General features: G+C 45.2%; 2 protein-coding genes across 2 annotated transcripts; one reads left to right on the forward strand and one right to left on the reverse strand.

Annotated features, from left to right (window-relative positions):
• The first annotated feature begins 128 nt into the window (after window positions 1-128).
• On the forward strand, window positions 129-10,539 carry PSMC4 (proteasome 26S subunit, ATPase 4). The gene is made up of 11 exons (XM_078870060.1): window positions 129-232; window positions 1,960-2,061; window positions 2,172-2,358; window positions 2,823-2,969; window positions 3,797-3,906; window positions 4,544-4,637; window positions 5,544-5,711; window positions 6,426-6,502; window positions 7,547-7,715; window positions 8,745-8,800; window positions 10,037-10,539. The coding sequence occupies exons 1-11, from the start codon at window positions 194-196 to the stop codon at window positions 10,148-10,150; spliced, it is 1,263 nt and encodes a 420-aa protein (XP_078726186.1). The 5' UTR covers window positions 129-193; the 3' UTR covers window positions 10,151-10,539.
• Window positions 10,540-14,042: 3,503 nt separating this feature from the next.
• On the reverse strand, window positions 14,043-17,759 carry APOC3 (apolipoprotein C3). Its single transcript, XM_078870230.1, has 4 exons — window positions 17,644-17,759; window positions 16,999-17,064; window positions 15,487-15,646; window positions 14,043-14,570 (listed from the first exon to the last, which is right to left on the reverse strand). The coding sequence occupies exons 2-4, from the start codon at window positions 17,051-17,053 to the stop codon at window positions 14,474-14,476; spliced, it is 312 nt and encodes a 103-aa protein (XP_078726356.1). The 5' UTR covers window positions 17,054-17,064; window positions 17,644-17,759; the 3' UTR covers window positions 14,043-14,473.
• Between the last annotated feature and the right edge of the window lie 1,409 nt (window positions 17,760-19,168).

Below are 19,168 nucleotides of genomic sequence, written 5' to 3' on the forward strand. Positions count from 1 at the left end.
TTCGGTGGTGATCTTCCGTATTCGGTGGAGATCTTCCGTGTTCGGTGCCAACACCGGTGGCAGAAGACGCACTCTGAATAAAACGCACAGCCATCTTCCGGTAGCATCTTCCAAACCCCCCTCTTCCTCCACCGGTGGCGGACGAGTGACCAATAAAACGAACGCCCACGTGACTTCGACAGACACCTCAGCAATGGACGAGAGCGGCCCTGTGGTGGTGGAGAAAGTCCAGGTAAAGCTGAGCTCGTTGAGCTCTCGAGAAACATCAACAGCGCCGTGCGAGCGTCGCTTGCGGGCGAGCTAACGCTGCCGGTGATACACAGCGCGAGGCCGCGCTCGGCACACTCTCACCGCGTTTTAATAAGTGCCAAGTCATACGGTAGGCCGCTACGGAGCCTTACGTTTTTCCTAGCGACCCCGTCTGCCGGACTTGGCCGCTGTCCCCGCAGCAGGCGCGATACCGCCCGGCCCTCGGGGCTCAGACTTGTAATGGCTTCATACTCTTAGGTTTTTTCGGTAAAGTCACGTAGGTAAAATTAAATAATAGAAATAGAACAGAAATAATATTATTTCTATTAAACCAAGTATTTTATTTCTATTATTAAAAATAAATAAATTATTAAAAATAATAGAAATAAAATATTATTTCTATTAAATAAAATAATATTTCTATTATTAAAATAATAGAAATAAAACAAAATATTTCTAGTATTTGTATTATTTATTTATACCTACGTGACTTTACCGAAAAAACCTAAGAGTATGAATCCTTGCAGTCACGAAAGCTTCATATCTAGACTCGTAATGGCTTACTACCGATCCGTGTTGCATCACATACACTCTTGTATCTCATTGACTGCTTTTTGTTTGTAATAAATATGATTTAGATGTATAAGGCGCCCTACAGCAATGGGTTTCACACCGTGGCGAGCGCGCTTGAACGCCCAGCTCGGACCTCAAAGCACAACACAAAAGCTCTTTTTTAGAGCCACCACTTACGCATGGCCATGTTTGTTTGTTTTAGTACGGAGTAAGAATGATGGCTTAAATCAAAATTGTCTTGTGGTTGTGGTTTGACTTGCATCCCACTGCCATTTTTGCACAGCAAAAATGGAATATTTAGCAGTTTTTTTCCTGGATTTCTGGAATATTTAGCAGTTTTTTCCTGGATTTTTCTGTTTGCACTTGGTCACTTTAAGATGTTTTCTTGTTCATGTTTTTGTTTGTTGCGGTTGCACCCGATTCAAGAGCCGAATGGCTCGCAGGGCTATACCAAATAAATGAAACTGAAAACTGAATTAAAAACCATTGCCTTTTTTTCCAGAATATGATATAATAGTATGTGGTCGATGGAGAATATTTTTTTTTTCAACCCTAATATAATAGTAGGCCTCATGATGTTTTTAACCCTGTTTGGTCTCTGAGGTGTTACGTTCATAGCATAACTAACACTCACAAACTTGACGCCGGCCCATGATTTGCTGCTTAAACAAATACTGCGGGGCAGCATCGATCCAGAAGGCCTCTACAGTGATGCGGCTAAATGTTACTTTATTTTTTTTTGGTCGTCAAACAAACTCGTAGAGCAACTGGCAATATGAAAACAGCCGATTGTTTTGCAAAATGAAATGTTTTTATCTTGATTCGAAGCTTTCGTGACTGCACGAATCCATACTCTCTGGCTCTTTCGGTAAAGTCACGTCGATATAAAAAAAGAACACGACGTTTCGGACGCTTGTGTTGCGACTGAAACGTCGTGTTCTTTTATTCTTTTCTTATGTCTACGTGACTTTACTGAAATGTTTTATTTTCGTTCTTAATGCTGTTTGCTAGGTATCCTGTTTCTTAAGTGTGCTTGTGGTATTAATCCTGTTATATAATGCAGGCCTCTACTACAGTTGAATTGTGTTGTTTGATGTCTCTTTACTTTCTGTTTGATGTGATGTATGCTTATATCAGGAGGAGCTCCTGACCGTGGTGCCTGACAGTAGGCCCCAGACAAGTTTGTCTTTCCTGGCACCTGAGCCTGATGATCTGGAAGATCTCTACTCCAAGTTCAAGGTATCAAGGCCGTTCCTAAAGCAGGGGTGCGGGTGGGTTATTTGTGTCAATTCCTAGTAGATGTGTTAGCTCTGGCTAAAAATGCACATTCTTCTTTGTGCCCATTGCAGAAGCTTCAGCGGGAGCTGGAATTCCTTGAGGTGCAGGAGGAGTATATCAAGGATGAGCAGAAGAATCTCAAGAAGGAGTACCTGCATGCGCAGGAGGAGGTCAAAAGAATCCAGAGCATCCCCCTCGTCATTGGGCAGTTCTTGGAAGCCGTTGATCAGAACACTGGCATCGTTGGCTCCACCACTGGTTGGTGTTGTGCACAATATCGTTTAAGAACCTGTGTCTCATGTGACCTTATTAATGGCAACGTATTAACTGGTATTTAAGAGCTTGCATCTTGATTCCCTCCCTCACTTGATGCAGCATATCTGGCTGTGACGGTCCCACCTGATGACGGAGACTTGTGTTGCCTCTGAAACGTCGTGATTTTATTGTTTTATTTTTATTAATTTTTATTTCATTTTTTACCTACGTGACTTTACCGAAAGAACTGAGTATGAACGCTGTATTCATTTGGCACGTTTAACATTTGTAAGCTATGGATTTATCAAAGCGGGTTTGGTTGTTTCACAAATCAACATTTTACACCAACCTTCACCTAAGTACCATATCGCAGCGTGTGCCACCACGTCCAGTGTAAGTTAACCCTCTGGATTCACCTACTTGTGATGTCGTGGCTAACGGAACCCACTGCTGTTTTCGCCATGCAGGATCTAACTACTATGTGCGGATTTTGAGCACCATCGACCGCGAGCTGCTGAAGCCCAGTGCCTCGGTGGCACTGCACAAGCACAGCAACGCACTGGTGGACGTGCTTCCCCCCGAGGCTGACAGCAGCATCACTATGCTCACCGCAGGTACTTTGGTTCTTGCACCTGTGTGTCGACGACAAGAACAGCAGCACCTAGCACCCTGACGTTCCGCTATGCTTCTCGTGGCGAATATAACACGGAACTGATTTGTGGCTGGCCACAAACTGATCTGAAAAAGATTAAACGGAGGGTGGGGGGGGAATGTAGTGACAGCTTGTATGTTTTATCTTTCATAGGAGACCTTGCAAGAAGAATGTAACACGGTCCAGACTTGACAATTATGGCATGAACATTTTCAGTTTATTTATGTTGCCCATTATCACAGACAAACTAGTGACCAAAATTATAATTGTTTACAGAGCAAATCAGTCTTCCTATGGGAGAGATGTATGTATGTATGTAACTTGAAGGGATATTTTCATCCATGAACCAGGGCAGAAATGTTTACCATTTAAGTAAGGTAGCAACACTTTTGTAGGACCAATTTATCTTTATGGCTAATAAGAGTGAATTATTTTATAACCCACTCATTTCAAATGGCTACCATGTAATTAATTTTATTTGGCCAGAAATAAATTCAGAACCGCTATAGTTACGTCGCCACAAGCGGAACCAACAAGTGAAATATCTGGTCTGGACCCGTTTGATATTTGTTAAAGGTATCCATAATAATACTTCCAAACGATACAAATAGTGAGTGATTAGCACAATTTTCAAATGTGTGCTTGTCAGCACCTATGGTGGGTGGCCATCCAAAGTTAGCTGGGTAATGTGCTCTACTCATCACAATCTCGTGAGCTATGCCAACGGAAATAGGCACCGGGAAAAGAAATGGTCTTACTCAGGACGGAACGCCTTTGTACGTTTGGCAGATCAAAAGCCGGACGTGACGTACGTGGACATCGGAGGGATGGACATCCAGAAGCAGGAAGTCCGTGAAGCTGTGGAGTTGCCACTCACACACTTTGACCTCTACAAGCAGGTGCCTCGCTCAGAGCTGCTACCCTCTGTAGAGCACTTACACTTTTCTACTGTACAACTAACTATAGCAGGTCGTTCCAGGCCAGTCCGGCTTCACGAGTGAAGCCTTCAGGTTGTTTGTTTGGCGAGTGCTGCATTTGGTTTTGTTTACTAATTGTTACTTAAGGAGCATTTTTGCATGTGGGAGGAAACCGGATTTCCTGGAGAAAATCCAACACGTACGAGGAGAAAGCATTCTTCAGAGTTTGGCACAGCCGGGTTTACAATTCCACTCCGAGCGGGTTTTAAATGTTTACAAATCCGTTTTAATATGTATGTGTAACTTCTTTCGCGCTGTACTTAGCCGACCGTGCTAATAAACCAACACTTGCCACCAGAACCCACTTGGTTGCAGGCATGTGCCAGCATTCTGACACTCTACAACTGTTGAACAGCTTACTCGTTGCAAATAACAGATTGTTTTTCATTTGTTACATTATCTTAATTTTCCACATCTGACTTAATTACGTAATAACATTGAAACCTTAAGCCACTTAAGGCATGTGTGGATTTTAGGGGATTCGTAACAATTCATACCCAATGCAGATCCCTTTTTTATTTATCGAGTGTTTTTCACAGAGTTGTGTTTGTCTACCCAGATCGGGATTGACCCCCCTCGGGGAGTGCTGATGTACGGACCGCCTGGCTGTGGAAAAACAATGCTGGCGAAGGCCGTAGCTCACCACACTACAGGTAAGCAGCCCATTCCGGCCCATTTAAGCTGGCCTTCATCGGTACTTATTTCAAGAGGGTTCCTGCAAAGGGATATTAGCTGATTTATATTTGTGAGTGCTACATCTTGGGAAATGAGAGTTACTGGAGGAAACTCGCAAAAAAACCTCTAGAAACTCGCAAATATTAAGCAACAACACCCAGTGCCAGATATGTTTAGGCAGTTAATTGTCATATTGCCATCCCCTGGCCAACCCAGACATCAAGCCTACAATCCCTAGTATGCCCTGTTATTTTCTCATCCAAGGACTATCCAGACTTAATTCTTCTTAATTTCCAAAATCGAAACCGATTGGGCACGTGGTCATTTGCAAGTAAACATGTGCGGCTCTATATTAAAGACAAAACCTCAACATTGCTCATTAACTGTTTAATCGAACACCACGGGCCAAATTCCATCATGAAAAAACTCCATAATATAGGTCTTTTTGGGTTAGATCGCATAAATATAAATGTGTCGTTAACCTGCCACCCCCCGACACAGCCAACCATGTAAGGTTTGTGATGTAAACAAAACGAGGCCAATTGGTTACTAGTACAGCACACCGGTGTGTTGCAGAGCAAATCCACAACATTTACAATATGAGTAAGACTTTTTGCTCGTGATGAAACTGAAATGCATTGCTTTGGTAAGCTGCTCGATCATTGTTGACAATGGAGACATTGGCACATCATTGCTAGACAGCTGACGAAAACTGAACATACGTCGAGATGACACAATCTGGCGCGATGGTTTCTTGGTACAGAGCAACGTTTAATTTGTCCGTGCATCGTTTATGTCTGTGGTCCTGGTGCGTTGGAGCACATCGCGTGATTTTTTTTACGTGCGGGCATTTATGGTTTAAATCTGCTCCTGGCCGTGTGCAGCGGCCTTCATCCGTGTGGTGGGCTCCGAGTTCGTGCAGAAGTACCTGGGCGAGGGCCCACGCATGGTGCGTGATGTCTTCCGTCTGGCCAAGGAGAACGCCCCGGCCATCATCTTCATCGATGAGATTGACGCCATCGCCACTAAGCGATTTGACGCGCAGACTGGAGGTGGGCATTGTTCGCTCGCAGTTGCCCAAACCGGCGACGCGCATACAGTTTAGAACAATGCATCAAATGATCGTATCACAACGTTGAGTCATCTTAAATCACAAATGCACCAAGTATATAGCTACATATCCAAATGTAATTGCACAATAGGATTTGTTTCGTCCATTAAAATTGTGTAGGTGCTAGATGTCACTGGGTAACTCGGGTCAGAGAGCTGAGCTGCTGGCACTGCTGAGATCCTAGTTTCAAGTACCGGTAGTCCCGTCACCAATGACAACCCAGATAACCATCCCGTTAAATGAGGTTCTGCACAGAAGCTAGCTAAATTGCAGCTCTGATAATTACAAATATTAGGGTTCTTATCCCGTGGTGAACATTTCCCGTCTAGTGTGGGAACTAGAGGTCACTTGAAGGGATGTGCTGATATCTGCTTATCGTGGCCATCCTCTTAAACGAAGAGTTGCACTGCTGCGCAAGATCTGAATGCAAGAGCTCAAATAGAAACCTGATAACATGACACCAATGGTACAATCATTTGTACAAATTGTTGAAAATAAGAACACTGTAAAAGTTAACAAATAAATTATTATAAATGCCATTAAACGCATCTTCTGCATTGCACAGACATGACATTGCCATCCTGTATTGTTTTGCCGAGATTGTTTACACGTTTGCCCCTTGTGGATGTATGTCATTGTCCACTCTTGTGTGCAGCTGACAGAGAGGTGCAGCGCATTCTGCTCGAGCTTCTAAATCAGATGGACGGCTTTGATCAAACTGTCAATGTGAAGGTGAGCATGACCTTGGCACTTACTACAATTGAGAAGTGGAGATGGTTAACCAATTGCGGTTGATAAACACGTTCCTTCGGAGTGGGCAGCGCATTCGTGCGATCCGTGTCGGCGCGTCACGTGGTGCTGAGCCGGCCCGAAGCGCTCTATGAAATATAAGTCGAGGGCGTGGCTATGCACGACAGACAGACAGACAAATAATCCCTGGTGGGCAGTGTGGACCTGTTGTTACTTCCTGTATTATTGACATTTGTAAGTCGCATTTAATTCGTAGATCCCAATATACCCCCGTGTATGGAAAGCAGGAAATAAACAGAGCTGGGGCAAATTGCCATAAATAGGGAATGAAAGCTAATTTAAAGAGGTGAGTTTTAAAAACAGACTTAAATGTCTAAATACTCTTATTAGCAGAGGCAAAGTGCTTCAAAACCAGGGAGCTGTACTAGCAAATGGCTGATCACCCAATAAAATGAGCCTTGACCTCAGAGTACTTAAGAGAAGGCGATCCTGAAGATCTTCGGGGAGTTTGTTGGCGTGTAAAAATGGATCGGTTTCTGCAAATATTACTCTTGGTTTTTTCGGTAAAGTCACATAGGTAAAAAATAAATAAGAAATGAAAACAACAAAATGTTTCATTTAGTTGATTTAATTTAGTTGTTTTCATTTTTTATTTGGTTAATTTATTTTATTTTCCGCTACATGGCTTTACTGAAAAAACCAAAGAGTATAGATCCTTGCAGTCACAAAAACTTCAAATATAGAATTCTGCAAATATTGTTGGTGGAGATTCCTAACTTGACACGTAGGCTTTCGCGACCAATATCATTCATAATGAAGGTGTTTTTGGGTTAGATCACATGAGTATAAATGTGTCGTTAACCCGGCCACCACCCGACAGCCAACCAGTAAGGTTTGCCACGTAAACAAAATGTGCCAATTAGTTACTCCTTGAGCCTACCGGTGTGTTTGCAGAGTAAATTCACAACATTAACAATTTGAGTACGACGTTTGAGATTCCCAATATTTAATTTGTTTTTGTGTCAGGTGATCATGGCGACGAACCGTGCGGACACCCTGGACCCGGCGCTGCTGCGTCCGGGCCGGCTTGACCGCAAGATCGAGTTTCCCATGCCGGACCGCCGGCAGAAACGCCTCATTTTCTCCACCGTCACCGCCAAGATGAACCTCTCCGAGGAGGTCGATCTGGAGGATTGTATCCTTCTGCTGTTCATCTATCGTGGGATTGTACTCGAGGGCTCATGATTTGTCAAGCAGCCCAGACTTGATAATTGTTTTTTTACCCTTCTATCTGGCAACAAAACTGACACCTTTTTTTACACAAGGAGTCATGTTTACATAGACCACAATACCTGCAGTCATAATGCAAAGAAAACACATAACTCTGATAATGTGCACTGTCCTTGAAGTTGATTGGTCCACACCCGAGACAGCTTTCCTTAGAGCCTAGTCTCACATGGGTTGGACCAGATGACGCCAATAGGCTCTAAGGAAAGCTGTCTCGGGTGTGGACCAATCAACTTCAAGGACAGTGCACATTTTCAGAGTTATGTTTTTTGTTTGCATTATGACTGCAGGTATTGTGGTCTATGTAAACATGACTCCTTGTAAAAAAAAGGTGTCAGTTTTGTTGCCAGATAGAAGGGTAAAAAAACAATTATATTTTTACTGGCAAATGAGGTTCCAATGGTGCAGCCCAGACTTGTGATGTTAAAATAAGTTGATTACGTCACGCTTTCCATGATTCGTTAATCTTCGCAAGTATAGAATTGGCATTACGGCAGCCGACGTGTAGTGTTTCCGGGCAAAATGCATTTCAATATTTGTGAATAATTCCAGTTTTCAAAATAGTAAGGCCCTGACAGCAATAGAGCTTTAAAGTATAGTTTGGTTCATAATGGATCATCTTTACAAGAGTTATAGTGGCCCCGTCATAACAGATTAAGCGTTTGTTAGAAAGTGGGGCAACATATTCTTGGTTCTTTCGGTAAAGTCACGTAGAAGGGAAATAATAAAATAATGATATATTTTTTATATTAATATTATTTTATTATTTCCCTTCTATGTGACTTTACCGAAAGAACCAAGAATATCAATCCCTGCAGTCACGAAAGCTTTAAATCAAGATTTAGTGGGGCAACAGTTGACACTTAATGACGGATAATACAAATGAAAGATGGTCTACAATATTTTATGTCGGCTACCTTAACGAATCATCGTTCAGATGTTGCAAGGCCAGACAAGATCTCTGGAGCCGACATCAACTCCATCTGCCAGGAGGTGAGGACTTTCATTACGCCTATGACCCAAATCTCCAATCATTTTGCCCAATTCTGTCACGTCTTCTCTCTAGTGCAAGGATAGTAAACCGCTATGCATAAAACTGGTGTCATATACCATGGGCCATTGTGGGCAGTAGAGGGCAGTGCAGCAAACTCCCATTTTACTCGACTCTTTGGTTCTTTCGGTAAAGTCACGTAGGTGAAAAAAAAAGAATAAAAATAATCAAATTAAATCACGACGTTTCGGAAGCAACACAAGCTTCCGTCATCAGGTGGGACAACCACAGTAAGAAACAAAAAATTACTGTAGTGGGCTGTTTGTAACGAGCGATTATATAAGGTAAGAGGGGGGGAGGAGCCAGGGAGGAGAGATGCAGGGGTGGGGGTGTGGAATAGGGGGAGTGGAGCTCCTGTTGAGACACGGCTGGTGAGACTGCATGTCTTGTGTTCCCATTTCTATGTTCCCTGCTTTTACCAACTCGCATTGAATTGACCAGTTGTTATATCACCCACGCGATCTACATGGTGGGGAGGCCCCTCTTCCAGCAGTAGATTGCCAAAAAGGACTGTGTATGAGGGCTAATAAACGTGTACATTAAGGACAACCCAATATTGCATTTGTAATAAAGTGACAGCGATTGTCAGAGTGGTGGGGTGAAGGGGTGACATGATTACCCTCGGGTAGTGAATCGGTTGAACTGTATCAATTAAAGTATCATAATGATTGCATGTATTTAAACACTAAATACAAGTTGTTGCATGGAAAAAATGTAAGTGCATTTTGTGAAACAGCAGTGTGTATAGTCAAGTCAAAGTGATTTCCTGCGCAAAACAGCATTAAGGTGGTGCGCTTACATCCCTGCGCCACGGAGGTTATTCCTCATTTCTATAGCTGGTGTGAATGTCCATAGGACATCCACTGTTGACCTTGCCCACAGAGTGGTACTCATTTTAACGACCCATGAGGTATGATGGGCTGAGTTGACCCCCGACAAGGATTTGAACTCGCAACCTTCCAATTGCGAGCCGTTCATTCTACCGCTGATCCACCTGGCCTGTGTCCAGTACCTGTATAAGTGTGCTAAAATGTGGGACCCGTTCTACCAATGAGCCACTTGGTCTGTGTTGTATGCATGTTGAACTTCTTTTGCACCGTACGTAGAAAAACTGCTCATCGGGAAGTGTTGCAGTATCTGTATAAGTGTGCTGAGATGCGATCGCTTGTGCTGTGCAGGCCGGCATGCTCGCAGTGCGGGAAAACCGATACATCGTTTTGGCCAAGGACTTTGAGAAGGCGTACAAGAACAACATCAAGAAGGATGAACAAGAGCACGAGTTCTACAAATAAGCCAGCACAGGGAGATTTCTCACACGACGACCCTCACGTGGTCATTCACAACACAGATTTCACACTTTTGTTTTGCCTTTGTGTCTAAAGGACGTCGTAGACACAGGAGACTAACCACGTTGAGTTGTTTGCAGCAGGGTTGATGTATTGACATTACATTATAACGGTGACTTGCACGTGAAACGTTAACAGTCTGAGCTTCTGAAGAACTTTACTGGCTTCTTGTGAGCACAATTTATTGTCATCGTAGAGGCTACAAAGATTGTTGGCCGGCTAGTAACACCATGAAACCACATGCTGACTTTTTAACAAGTCATTTATAGAACAAGGTTAAAGAACACGATTATCTGGTTTTTTGCTTTATAATAAATGAAGTTAATTGTGGAAAACTACTTGTCCGCATTTATTATTGGAGTAGTGTGTCGGTAGGAGTGCAGCACAACTTATATGCCCAAATTCACATTTTATTGAACAAGCTTGAATGTTTGGTTTTTTAGGTAAAGTCACGTAGGTTTTAAAAGAAAACATAAATTAAATCACGACGTTTCGGAGGCAACACAAGCCACCGTTACAGCAAAATTACCGTATCAATTAATTTTGCTGTGACGGTTCCACCTGAAGACGGAGGCTTGTGTTGCCTCCAAAACGTCGTGATTTAATTTATTTGTTTTCTTTTTTAACCTACGTGACTTTACCGAAAAAACCAAAGAGCATGGATCCTTGCAGTCAAGAAAGCTTCAAATCTAGAAGCTTGAATGTTGCCTGGGCCAGTGGTTCCCAACCTCTGGTCTGCGAGGCTGTGGGGAAGGATGCCTCTGGCGAGATGTTAACTACCTCGCCTGATATAACAGGAGGTTGTGGGTTCGATCCTGACCCTTATGCCTGTGTATTTGGAGTTTGTATGTCCCTGTGGTCGTGTTCAATTTTCTCCTGGGTCCTCCGGTTTTCCCCCTCCACTTTTAGAATCGACATGCGTGTTGAGTATTTGGCTGCTAGAAATTTCAACCATGATAAGCCACTTTGTTGAGCTATCATTTGTGGCCAGGTGACCTCTGAAAAAGCTATTTAGCTCGGTGAGCCTTACCTGGTAACATAAAATAGTTTCGTTTTAAGTGCTCTGCAGAACTGTTTCACACACTACGATTTAGAGCAGTCTTAATTTATTGTAAAATTATGGTGTAATTGTTATCGCTTAACGTGGCGCTTTTCAGGAACGCATCTACCGTCCTTCCATTAGCACGGTTGGCTACGTGTAGTGTGAAAGAAGTTCAACATACCGTGTTTAAACGAGGAATTGCTGGATGTCATTGTTGCAAAGTGGTCCGTACAAAACCTGAGGGTTTCCAGGGAGTGGCCAGTGGATCCAAAACAGTTGAGAACCACTGGCCTCGGCAATTTGCTCTCGTACGTATGTTGAACTTCTTTCACACCATACATAGCCAATCGTTCTGGCAATGATAATAGACAACTTTGTTTCGATTCCGGGCCACATCTAACTATATAAGTGGTGAGTGATATTAGAATTAGATTATGTATACTGGAGGAATCTTATTAGCTATGCAGCTCTTTTTCACATACTCTTTCGTTCTTTCGGTAAAGTCACGTTGGTATAAAATAAATAAAATCACGACGTTTCGATTGCAACACAAGCAATCATAATCAGGTGGGAAAACCACAGCAAGACATTTTTTTGCTGAAGTGGGAGAGAGAGTTGCCGTGGTAAGAGGTTATATAGGTAAGAAAGGGGGAGGAGCAAGGGGGGAGAGGTGGGGGTGGGGGCGTGGGGTAGGGGGAGGGCGAGCGCTGCGTGGTGTAGTAGTACCCGGCAGATATGATAGACGACAACCACTACAAAGCAGTTAGGGTTTTACCTTCATAATCAAGGTTTTTGGGTTTAGATCGCGTTATTTATAAATGTGTCGTAACCCTCCACCACCCGACACGGCCAATCAGTAAAAAAGTGTCACGTTGACAAAAGACAAATAGTTCACTGCTTTAGCCCACCGGTGTGTTGAAGCATGAAACCACAACATTTACAATTTGAGTACGACGTTTCGCTGGTAATTGCATCCAGCATCATCGGGCAATTCGCCAGAATGGTGAGGCTCTGGTTAATAACATCCTTCCAATGATTGCTAAATTTGTATCCATATCGGTTGAAGTTATGTCTATGTTTATATATCTGGATGGCTTCATGAACAAACCTTTGATAGTAGCCCAAAGGTTTGCAAAGTACCTTGGTCTCGGAAAAAACAATATCATGCGAGCCCACAGTGTTATAACAGACCATTGTTATACAAAACCACTACAAGAGTGGAAAGATAAGCAAGTAATACAAATAGATATACAAATACAACTCTATTTTTTTTTATCTTACCTGGTAAAGACCACTGTCCTATTAGCTTATTTTTCAGAAGCGACCTGGCCATGAATGATAGCTCAACGAAGTGGCTCATGTAGCAATTTATAGCAGCAAAATAAACTTGCTCATTCGGCCTGCCTCTTCAACCAGCACTGATTAAAGTGTTGAAGTATGGTTAACCCCCATGACCGGCACGGCATGAGGAGACTTTCATCCAGCATTGGATTGGAAAATTGCTGTAAATTACACGCAAAAAAACCTTTACCGTTACGTGAATCGGTCCTCTTTATTTTTACACGCTTTCTATTAACTCACTCTGTCTGTTGTTGATGTTGTCGTTGTATACTCAAATCTTGTAACTCAATTTTAACCCACTTCCCAATGTGGTATCGACTGCAAACTTGGTATACTTATGTCATACTGATGACAATACTATATTCTATCATAAAAATACTTTTTTTTTTAGATATTTTTATTACATGCTTTATATTAACTCACTCTGTTGTTGTCGTATCCTCAAATCTTGTAACCCAATTTTAACCCACTTCCCAATGTGGTATCGACTGCAAACTTGGTATACTTATGTCATACTGATGCCCATACTATATTCTATCATAAAAAATATGTTTTTAAACCTTTTTTATATGTTATGTTTCGGCTTGGGTCTAATTGTCCACGGTCAACTAACGTTGCCTGTAATTGGCCACGGTCCCTTACGTTATGGCAAGCTTCGAGGCCACTTCCTGAAGTCGTGAAGTTCTGCCATTACTAGTACATTATATAAAAGCGTAGATTTGAAGTTTTCGTGACTGCAGGGATCCATACTCTTTGGTTCTTTCGGTAAAGTCACGTAGGTATAAAATAAAATACATTTATTTTAAAATTAAATGAAAAATAAAATACATTTATTTTATTTTATACCTACGTGACTTTACCGAAAGAACCAAAGAGTATACATAAATGTGTTTTTTTTAGTTTTTGTTAAATATTTCTTATTACCAAATGCAGTTAGTGGATTATTTTGTGAAGGGTTCGACCCTCTCCTTTGCTTTAAACTAAGTGTCCTGGAATGTTCCTATCAATATTTCAGTTTAACCGTTGGGATAGATTGTAACGTTCCAATGCATTTCTTGTTACAGTAATTGCATACGGAAAATAAGAGCTGATTCTGGATGTTATACAGAGTGAAAATGTGTTTGCCTTGCTCCACCGCGTACTGCAAACAGATTTGCACACAATTTGCATGAAATCATTCGAATTATCTTTTCAACGTTTCATTTATGAATGTTCCAAGGACTTTACCATTTGACCCTTTTGTTTGAACCCTTTTGCATTAAGTTTGGTCAACAGAGCAAGTAACTGCAGCATTGAGGGGCGTTGCATGTTTTGTAGCAGATTCCACTGAAGCACTTAAGAGTGGATTTTGTTCTCGAGCACTGCTTGTGCTGCGAAAGCTGATCAATCTGTAAGCTTATGCAACAACAAAAACCCAACCTCGAGCCGCATTGGCATTGAACACAAACAGGCGCAAACATTTCAAACTTTATTAATAAACGATTACGTCCATGTGTCCGTGACCTAAATGAGTACAAATTGTAGAGACGTTTTAGAAATGTGTTTAATTAAAACATTCGCTCATTAGCGTCAAAGCTCAATGTTTGTTATAACGGATAACCGTACACTTTCGCAACAACAACAACAACATTGTATTTCTTCTTCTGGACTGTTTGTATGTTGGGTCCGAACCATATCCGTGCAGAATGCTCGCATGCTTGCGAAACACGTGTCGACTGGGATCAAGGCTTTCCACTGGGGAAGTCAGGTGTCAAAAGACTCGCCTGCGTTCGTGTTTTCACCGTGTCGCTGTTACGTGGGTGCGTGCGTGCGTACATGAAAGCCGTGGTTGAGATGCGTGCTGCATTTGTGTGTGGGCATTGTGTAGTTTCAATGCGGTATCATCTCTACTGCTTGCGCAGTGTTGACCAAAACTCCGAGAGCTTGGAGAGGAAATCACGGCTGTACTGGGTCACAGCATCAGCACCATCCTTCAGTTGTTGTCTGGAAAATTAAGAGAATCATGGTCAGCGGCAGGGAAGGCAGAACACTGCAATGTTAACCAATCTTTGTGTATTTTTTTCTTTCATACTATGATCAAAAAACACTTTTCCCCCAGATCCAGCTACCTCTGTTAATTCTCGACCATTAATAAAATCAGTGACGAGTCGTATCCGAACCCGTAGTAGTTTTATTTTATCAGGTCAGGCCCGCTGAGCTGTACAGCTTTTTTTCAGAAGTGACCTGGCCACAAATGATAGCTCAACGAAGTGTTTTTTGCGGAAATTTGTAGCAGCCAAATACTCGAAACGCACGTTTCTAAGTGAGGAGGGAAAATCAGGGAGGGCCCGAGAAAAAATCCTACATGACCACGGGGAAAACATGCAAACTCCAAATATACAGGCGTCACTGTCGGGATGGAACCCACGACCTCCTGTATACCATGCAAAGTTGTTAACACTCGACCTGTATAGCATGCGAAGCAGTTAACACTAGCCGCCTTCCCTTGAACAAACTCCATCATGAATGAGTTACCTGCTGCAGTGTGTGGACGGGTGTGAACACCTCACCAGCAGTGGAGGACACAAAGTGGCCAGGGACGCTGCTGGCAATATTTCCCTCTTGTGTACCATGTTACCCGTAATGCTTACTAATAAATAACACTTGGCCTGTAGGCTTGAAGGCGAATTAGGGAGGTGTGTGTGTGTGTGACAGGGCGTGTGCTCAGTCACTGCCGTCTCAGTCTGTCAACCCATGGCACTTGAGTCTGTCCCCATGACCTCCTGCTAGCGGGCGTTATGACACTTCACGTGGCCTTTTAAGTGCACCTAGCCTGGCACAAGCACCGCGGTGACGTCACCGCTACTTAGTGGCTAATGACGGTTGTTGTTGTTGTTGCCCAGTGATTGAATCGACTTACCCGGCCTGCTGGGCGAGCTCGTTGTTCTGCACTTGGGTGATGCCCTCCTGTGCCTTGTCGGTCAGCGAGCGCATTAATGAGATCAGTAAGTCGCGCACCTGGCCCACCTGGTCAGGTTCTTCTGCCTGCACGTTCTCATCCCAGGCGTAGCGTGCCTCGGCTGCAGATGCACAGGCAGACAAAGACACCCCCGCATCGCCTTAACAGACTGTTGGGGGCAAGTGCTGTTGGCGAGTAGCACCTACGAAGAAGGTGTCGGCACGGCACGCGAAGGGGGTGGGTGGCCAGCACCACGCCCGGCCGCCTTTGTCTCCCCAGTGATGATGTTTACACACCGCACCAGGCACTCATATGAGGCCGAGTCGACCTAGGGAAGGCCCACCAGGACCGGTTCAGATATTTGTCACCGATGTTGGCCGTGAGCGGGAGTCGAACTCGGGTCCGCCGGGTTTCGGGGCGCGCAGAATTGCTTTTAGGAACTGATTTTTTGTGTTTAGTGTTGTTGTCCTTCCCCGCACCTCCGATTCGCACGGTTGGTTACGTACGGCGCAAAAGAAGTTCAACGTACATACACACGCGCACAAGCGGAGCACGAGCGTCATGTGCCGGTCACGAGCGCACGCAACGCAACGCGCGCGTGGCCACCACAGAGCTGACCAGACGTGGCCACCGATGGGCTCAATATTGGGCCAAATCCGCGGTGCGGTGTGGCCAGAACGGCAGTCGTCTCCCGCTGTGCCTCGCCCCGAGGCTGGGACCGAAAAGCCAAAAAAATCACACGGGGCCCTGTTCAACAGCACCCGATTGGCAGCCACGGTCGGGGGCAATCGGTCCAACTGGTCTGCCCATCGTATAGTCCGTAAACTCGGAGCAGTGTGCGTACGCGTAATGCATCCGTTATAGATGAGGATTGGTTCGCAACCGCACTCACTCACGCGATGTCTGGCCCTCGCCTCGTGCATATGCGGACAATTATCACGCTCGTGTCAAAAACACAAGAATCATTTACTGCCCCTCTTGTCAGTCCACTGCTGGGCGAAGGCCCTCCTCCTCCTCCTGACCGTGCCGGTTGTTGGACCATACTTCACCACGCCGGTCAGTGCGGGTTGGTGAAGTGAGAGTCGCGGATGGGGGAGGAGCGGGGGGGTCATCCCGGGACCGGTTTAGATATCACTCGGTATCACTAAACGTTCACCGTAATCCAGGAATCAAACTCGGATCGGCCGGTTCACGGCGCAGTGTTTTCACTCAACCACGTCGAAACACTCAACCACAAACAACATCCACTAATCCCCCAGTCGTTGGTTATTGCGCTGCCTTTGTAATCGAGGTTGCAACGTGAATGGAGAGTAGAGTTCTATACCAGCAGCCGATCGTGGGAGGGAGTGGGGGCGGTGGTGGTGGTGGGGATGCAGAGAGTCGAGCAGTGTGGTAACGAAATGCAATTGCGAGCGATGGCTTTGGTGGATCTGCTCGTCAAGAATTGGCGTGCGCCTCGCTGGGAGGACTCACCCCAGACGAACATGGACACGAGGACCACGACCACGGCGACCACCTTCATCTGCATCTTGATCTGATCTGCAACAACAACAAAAACACAGCGAACGCCACTTAGAGAACACTCACACGACAGCAGCAACAGCAACAGCAGCCGCCGTCGTTCGCCACCACGTGGCATCGACGTCGCCGCAGCGCTTGTGCCAGGCTAGGTGCATCTCTAGGCTGTCGCGTGAAGCGTCGCCTGATCGATGCTGCTGACAAGAGGTCACCGGGGAGAGCCAGGCGCTTCATGGGTTGACCGCCTGAAATGATCAGACAGATGCACCACCCGCGTCTCCCCCACCAGTGCCACATGTGTGGAATGAAATTTTCGGTGCAGACAAAAGCGATTCGCGAACAATAAGGGCAATCACATTCATTGCAAAAGTAAAAAAAAAATCATCAATACATGGCTCGCAACACAATCTAACAAAATGTTCCGTTGAGTTTCAGTAGAGCCCTTCTGCGCGGGTTATCAGCATCGATGAGAGGTGGCGCCGGCTTATGGGTGAGGTCGTCATCCAGCAGTGGATTGACCATGCCTGATGATGAGGATGATGGATGTGGTCACGCGCTGTGAGCAGAGGCCACCGGGAAGAACTTCGCGCTGTAACTCACCGAGGAGAGGGACGGGGGTGTGCGAGGTGTCTTGCGGACTTTGTGAACGAACGCAGCGCAAGAGTGAACGACACGGACGCTGGGCTCCTGGTTTTATAATCGCGAGGCGAGGGAGGTCTGGGTTGGGTTGCGGCTGTAAAGGGGTGGACGAAGCCCTCTGACCCACCTCCTCCCCAACACAAGCCGTAAATCATCTGGAAAGCACCCAGCACCCCCCCGCCCCCCCACTGTGTATAGAAGAGGCTGTAAACCAGAATTACTATTGGGGTTATATTTTCTTAAAAGACCACCGTATATTGTAACATTTGGTTAAACTTTAACCGTCCTGTAACATGATGTTGTCTGTCTTTTTACGCAGTCGCGCAATCCACAATAATAACGTTGCACGACGAGTCAGCATCGCCGTCATTCTCACGGCCCTGCCTTGGGTCTCTCAGCTGCTGAGGCTGTGCTCACGCGTGTCTCCACATCGCTGCCACGATGGTGGCGGCAGTGATAGTGGTGGTGGCGGTGGTGTGGTGGCGGTGGTGGCGGTGGTGGCGGCGGTGGCGGTGGTGGCAGTGGTGGTGGTGGCGGTAGTAGCGGTGGTGGCGGTGGTGGTAGTGGTGGTGGCGGCCATGGTAGTGGTGGCGGTAGTGGTGGTGGTGGCGGTGGTGGTGGTAGTGGCGGTGGTGGCGGCGGTAGTGGTGGTGGCGGCCGTGGTAATGGTGGCGGTAGTAGTGGTGGTGGTGGTGGTAGCGGTGGTGGCGGTAACGGTGGTGGTTGCGGTGGTGGTGGCGGTGTTGGCGGTGGTGGTGGTGGCAGTGGTGGTGGTGGCGGTGGTGGCAGTGGTGGCGGCGGTTGTAGTGGTAAGAGCCCACAGCATTGAGATGTGGCACCAAGAAGGTGGCTTGATTTCTAAAGCTACCGGCTACTTCGACTTCTCCAGACTCACACTCACACTGACCGTTTCCCAAACAACAGCCGTGATTGTGCTCATTAAGCCAAGGCGCATGGCCCATTATTGGGGTAAACAGATTGGCTGCAAGGGCACCTGCCTCCTGCCGTGATCCATCAGTCGTTTCGTTTCGCACAGCGTGAGGTGCGCACATCCAAATCACCCCTGAATGTGAAATCTCATCGCACCTCCGAAGCTAAGCTGGATTAAGCCATGTTAGTTTTCTGGACGGGAGTCTGGTTGAGAATGCCATGTGTTGTAGGCTTCTATTGTTAAGTAGCCAGGAGATGACGTACAGGGATGGATACGTTAATCCATCTGGATACTTGAGTTCCGCCTGTTTGGAGCCTTGAGTGACATCTGTGAAAAACAATGCTTTATAGCTCGTCGGATTCCTCCAGTATACATACAGATAACGATTCTGAATCTTACCCTCTCCAATGAGTGGGCTATCTCAGCTGCTCCGGCTTTCTTCGCACATGCCAAACAGTCATTCATAAGATTCGCCCAATGACACAATTCAGAACCTTCCTGAACAACAACAACAACAAAAAAAATAACCCGTAAAAACCAAGTTTTTCACTATAA

The sequence above is a fragment of the Lampetra fluviatilis genome, chromosome 29 (genome assembly GCF_964198595.1).
Source record: "Lampetra fluviatilis chromosome 29, kcLamFluv1.1, whole genome shotgun sequence".
Lineage (NCBI taxonomy): Eukaryota > Metazoa > Chordata > Hyperoartia > Petromyzontiformes > Petromyzontidae > Lampetra > Lampetra fluviatilis.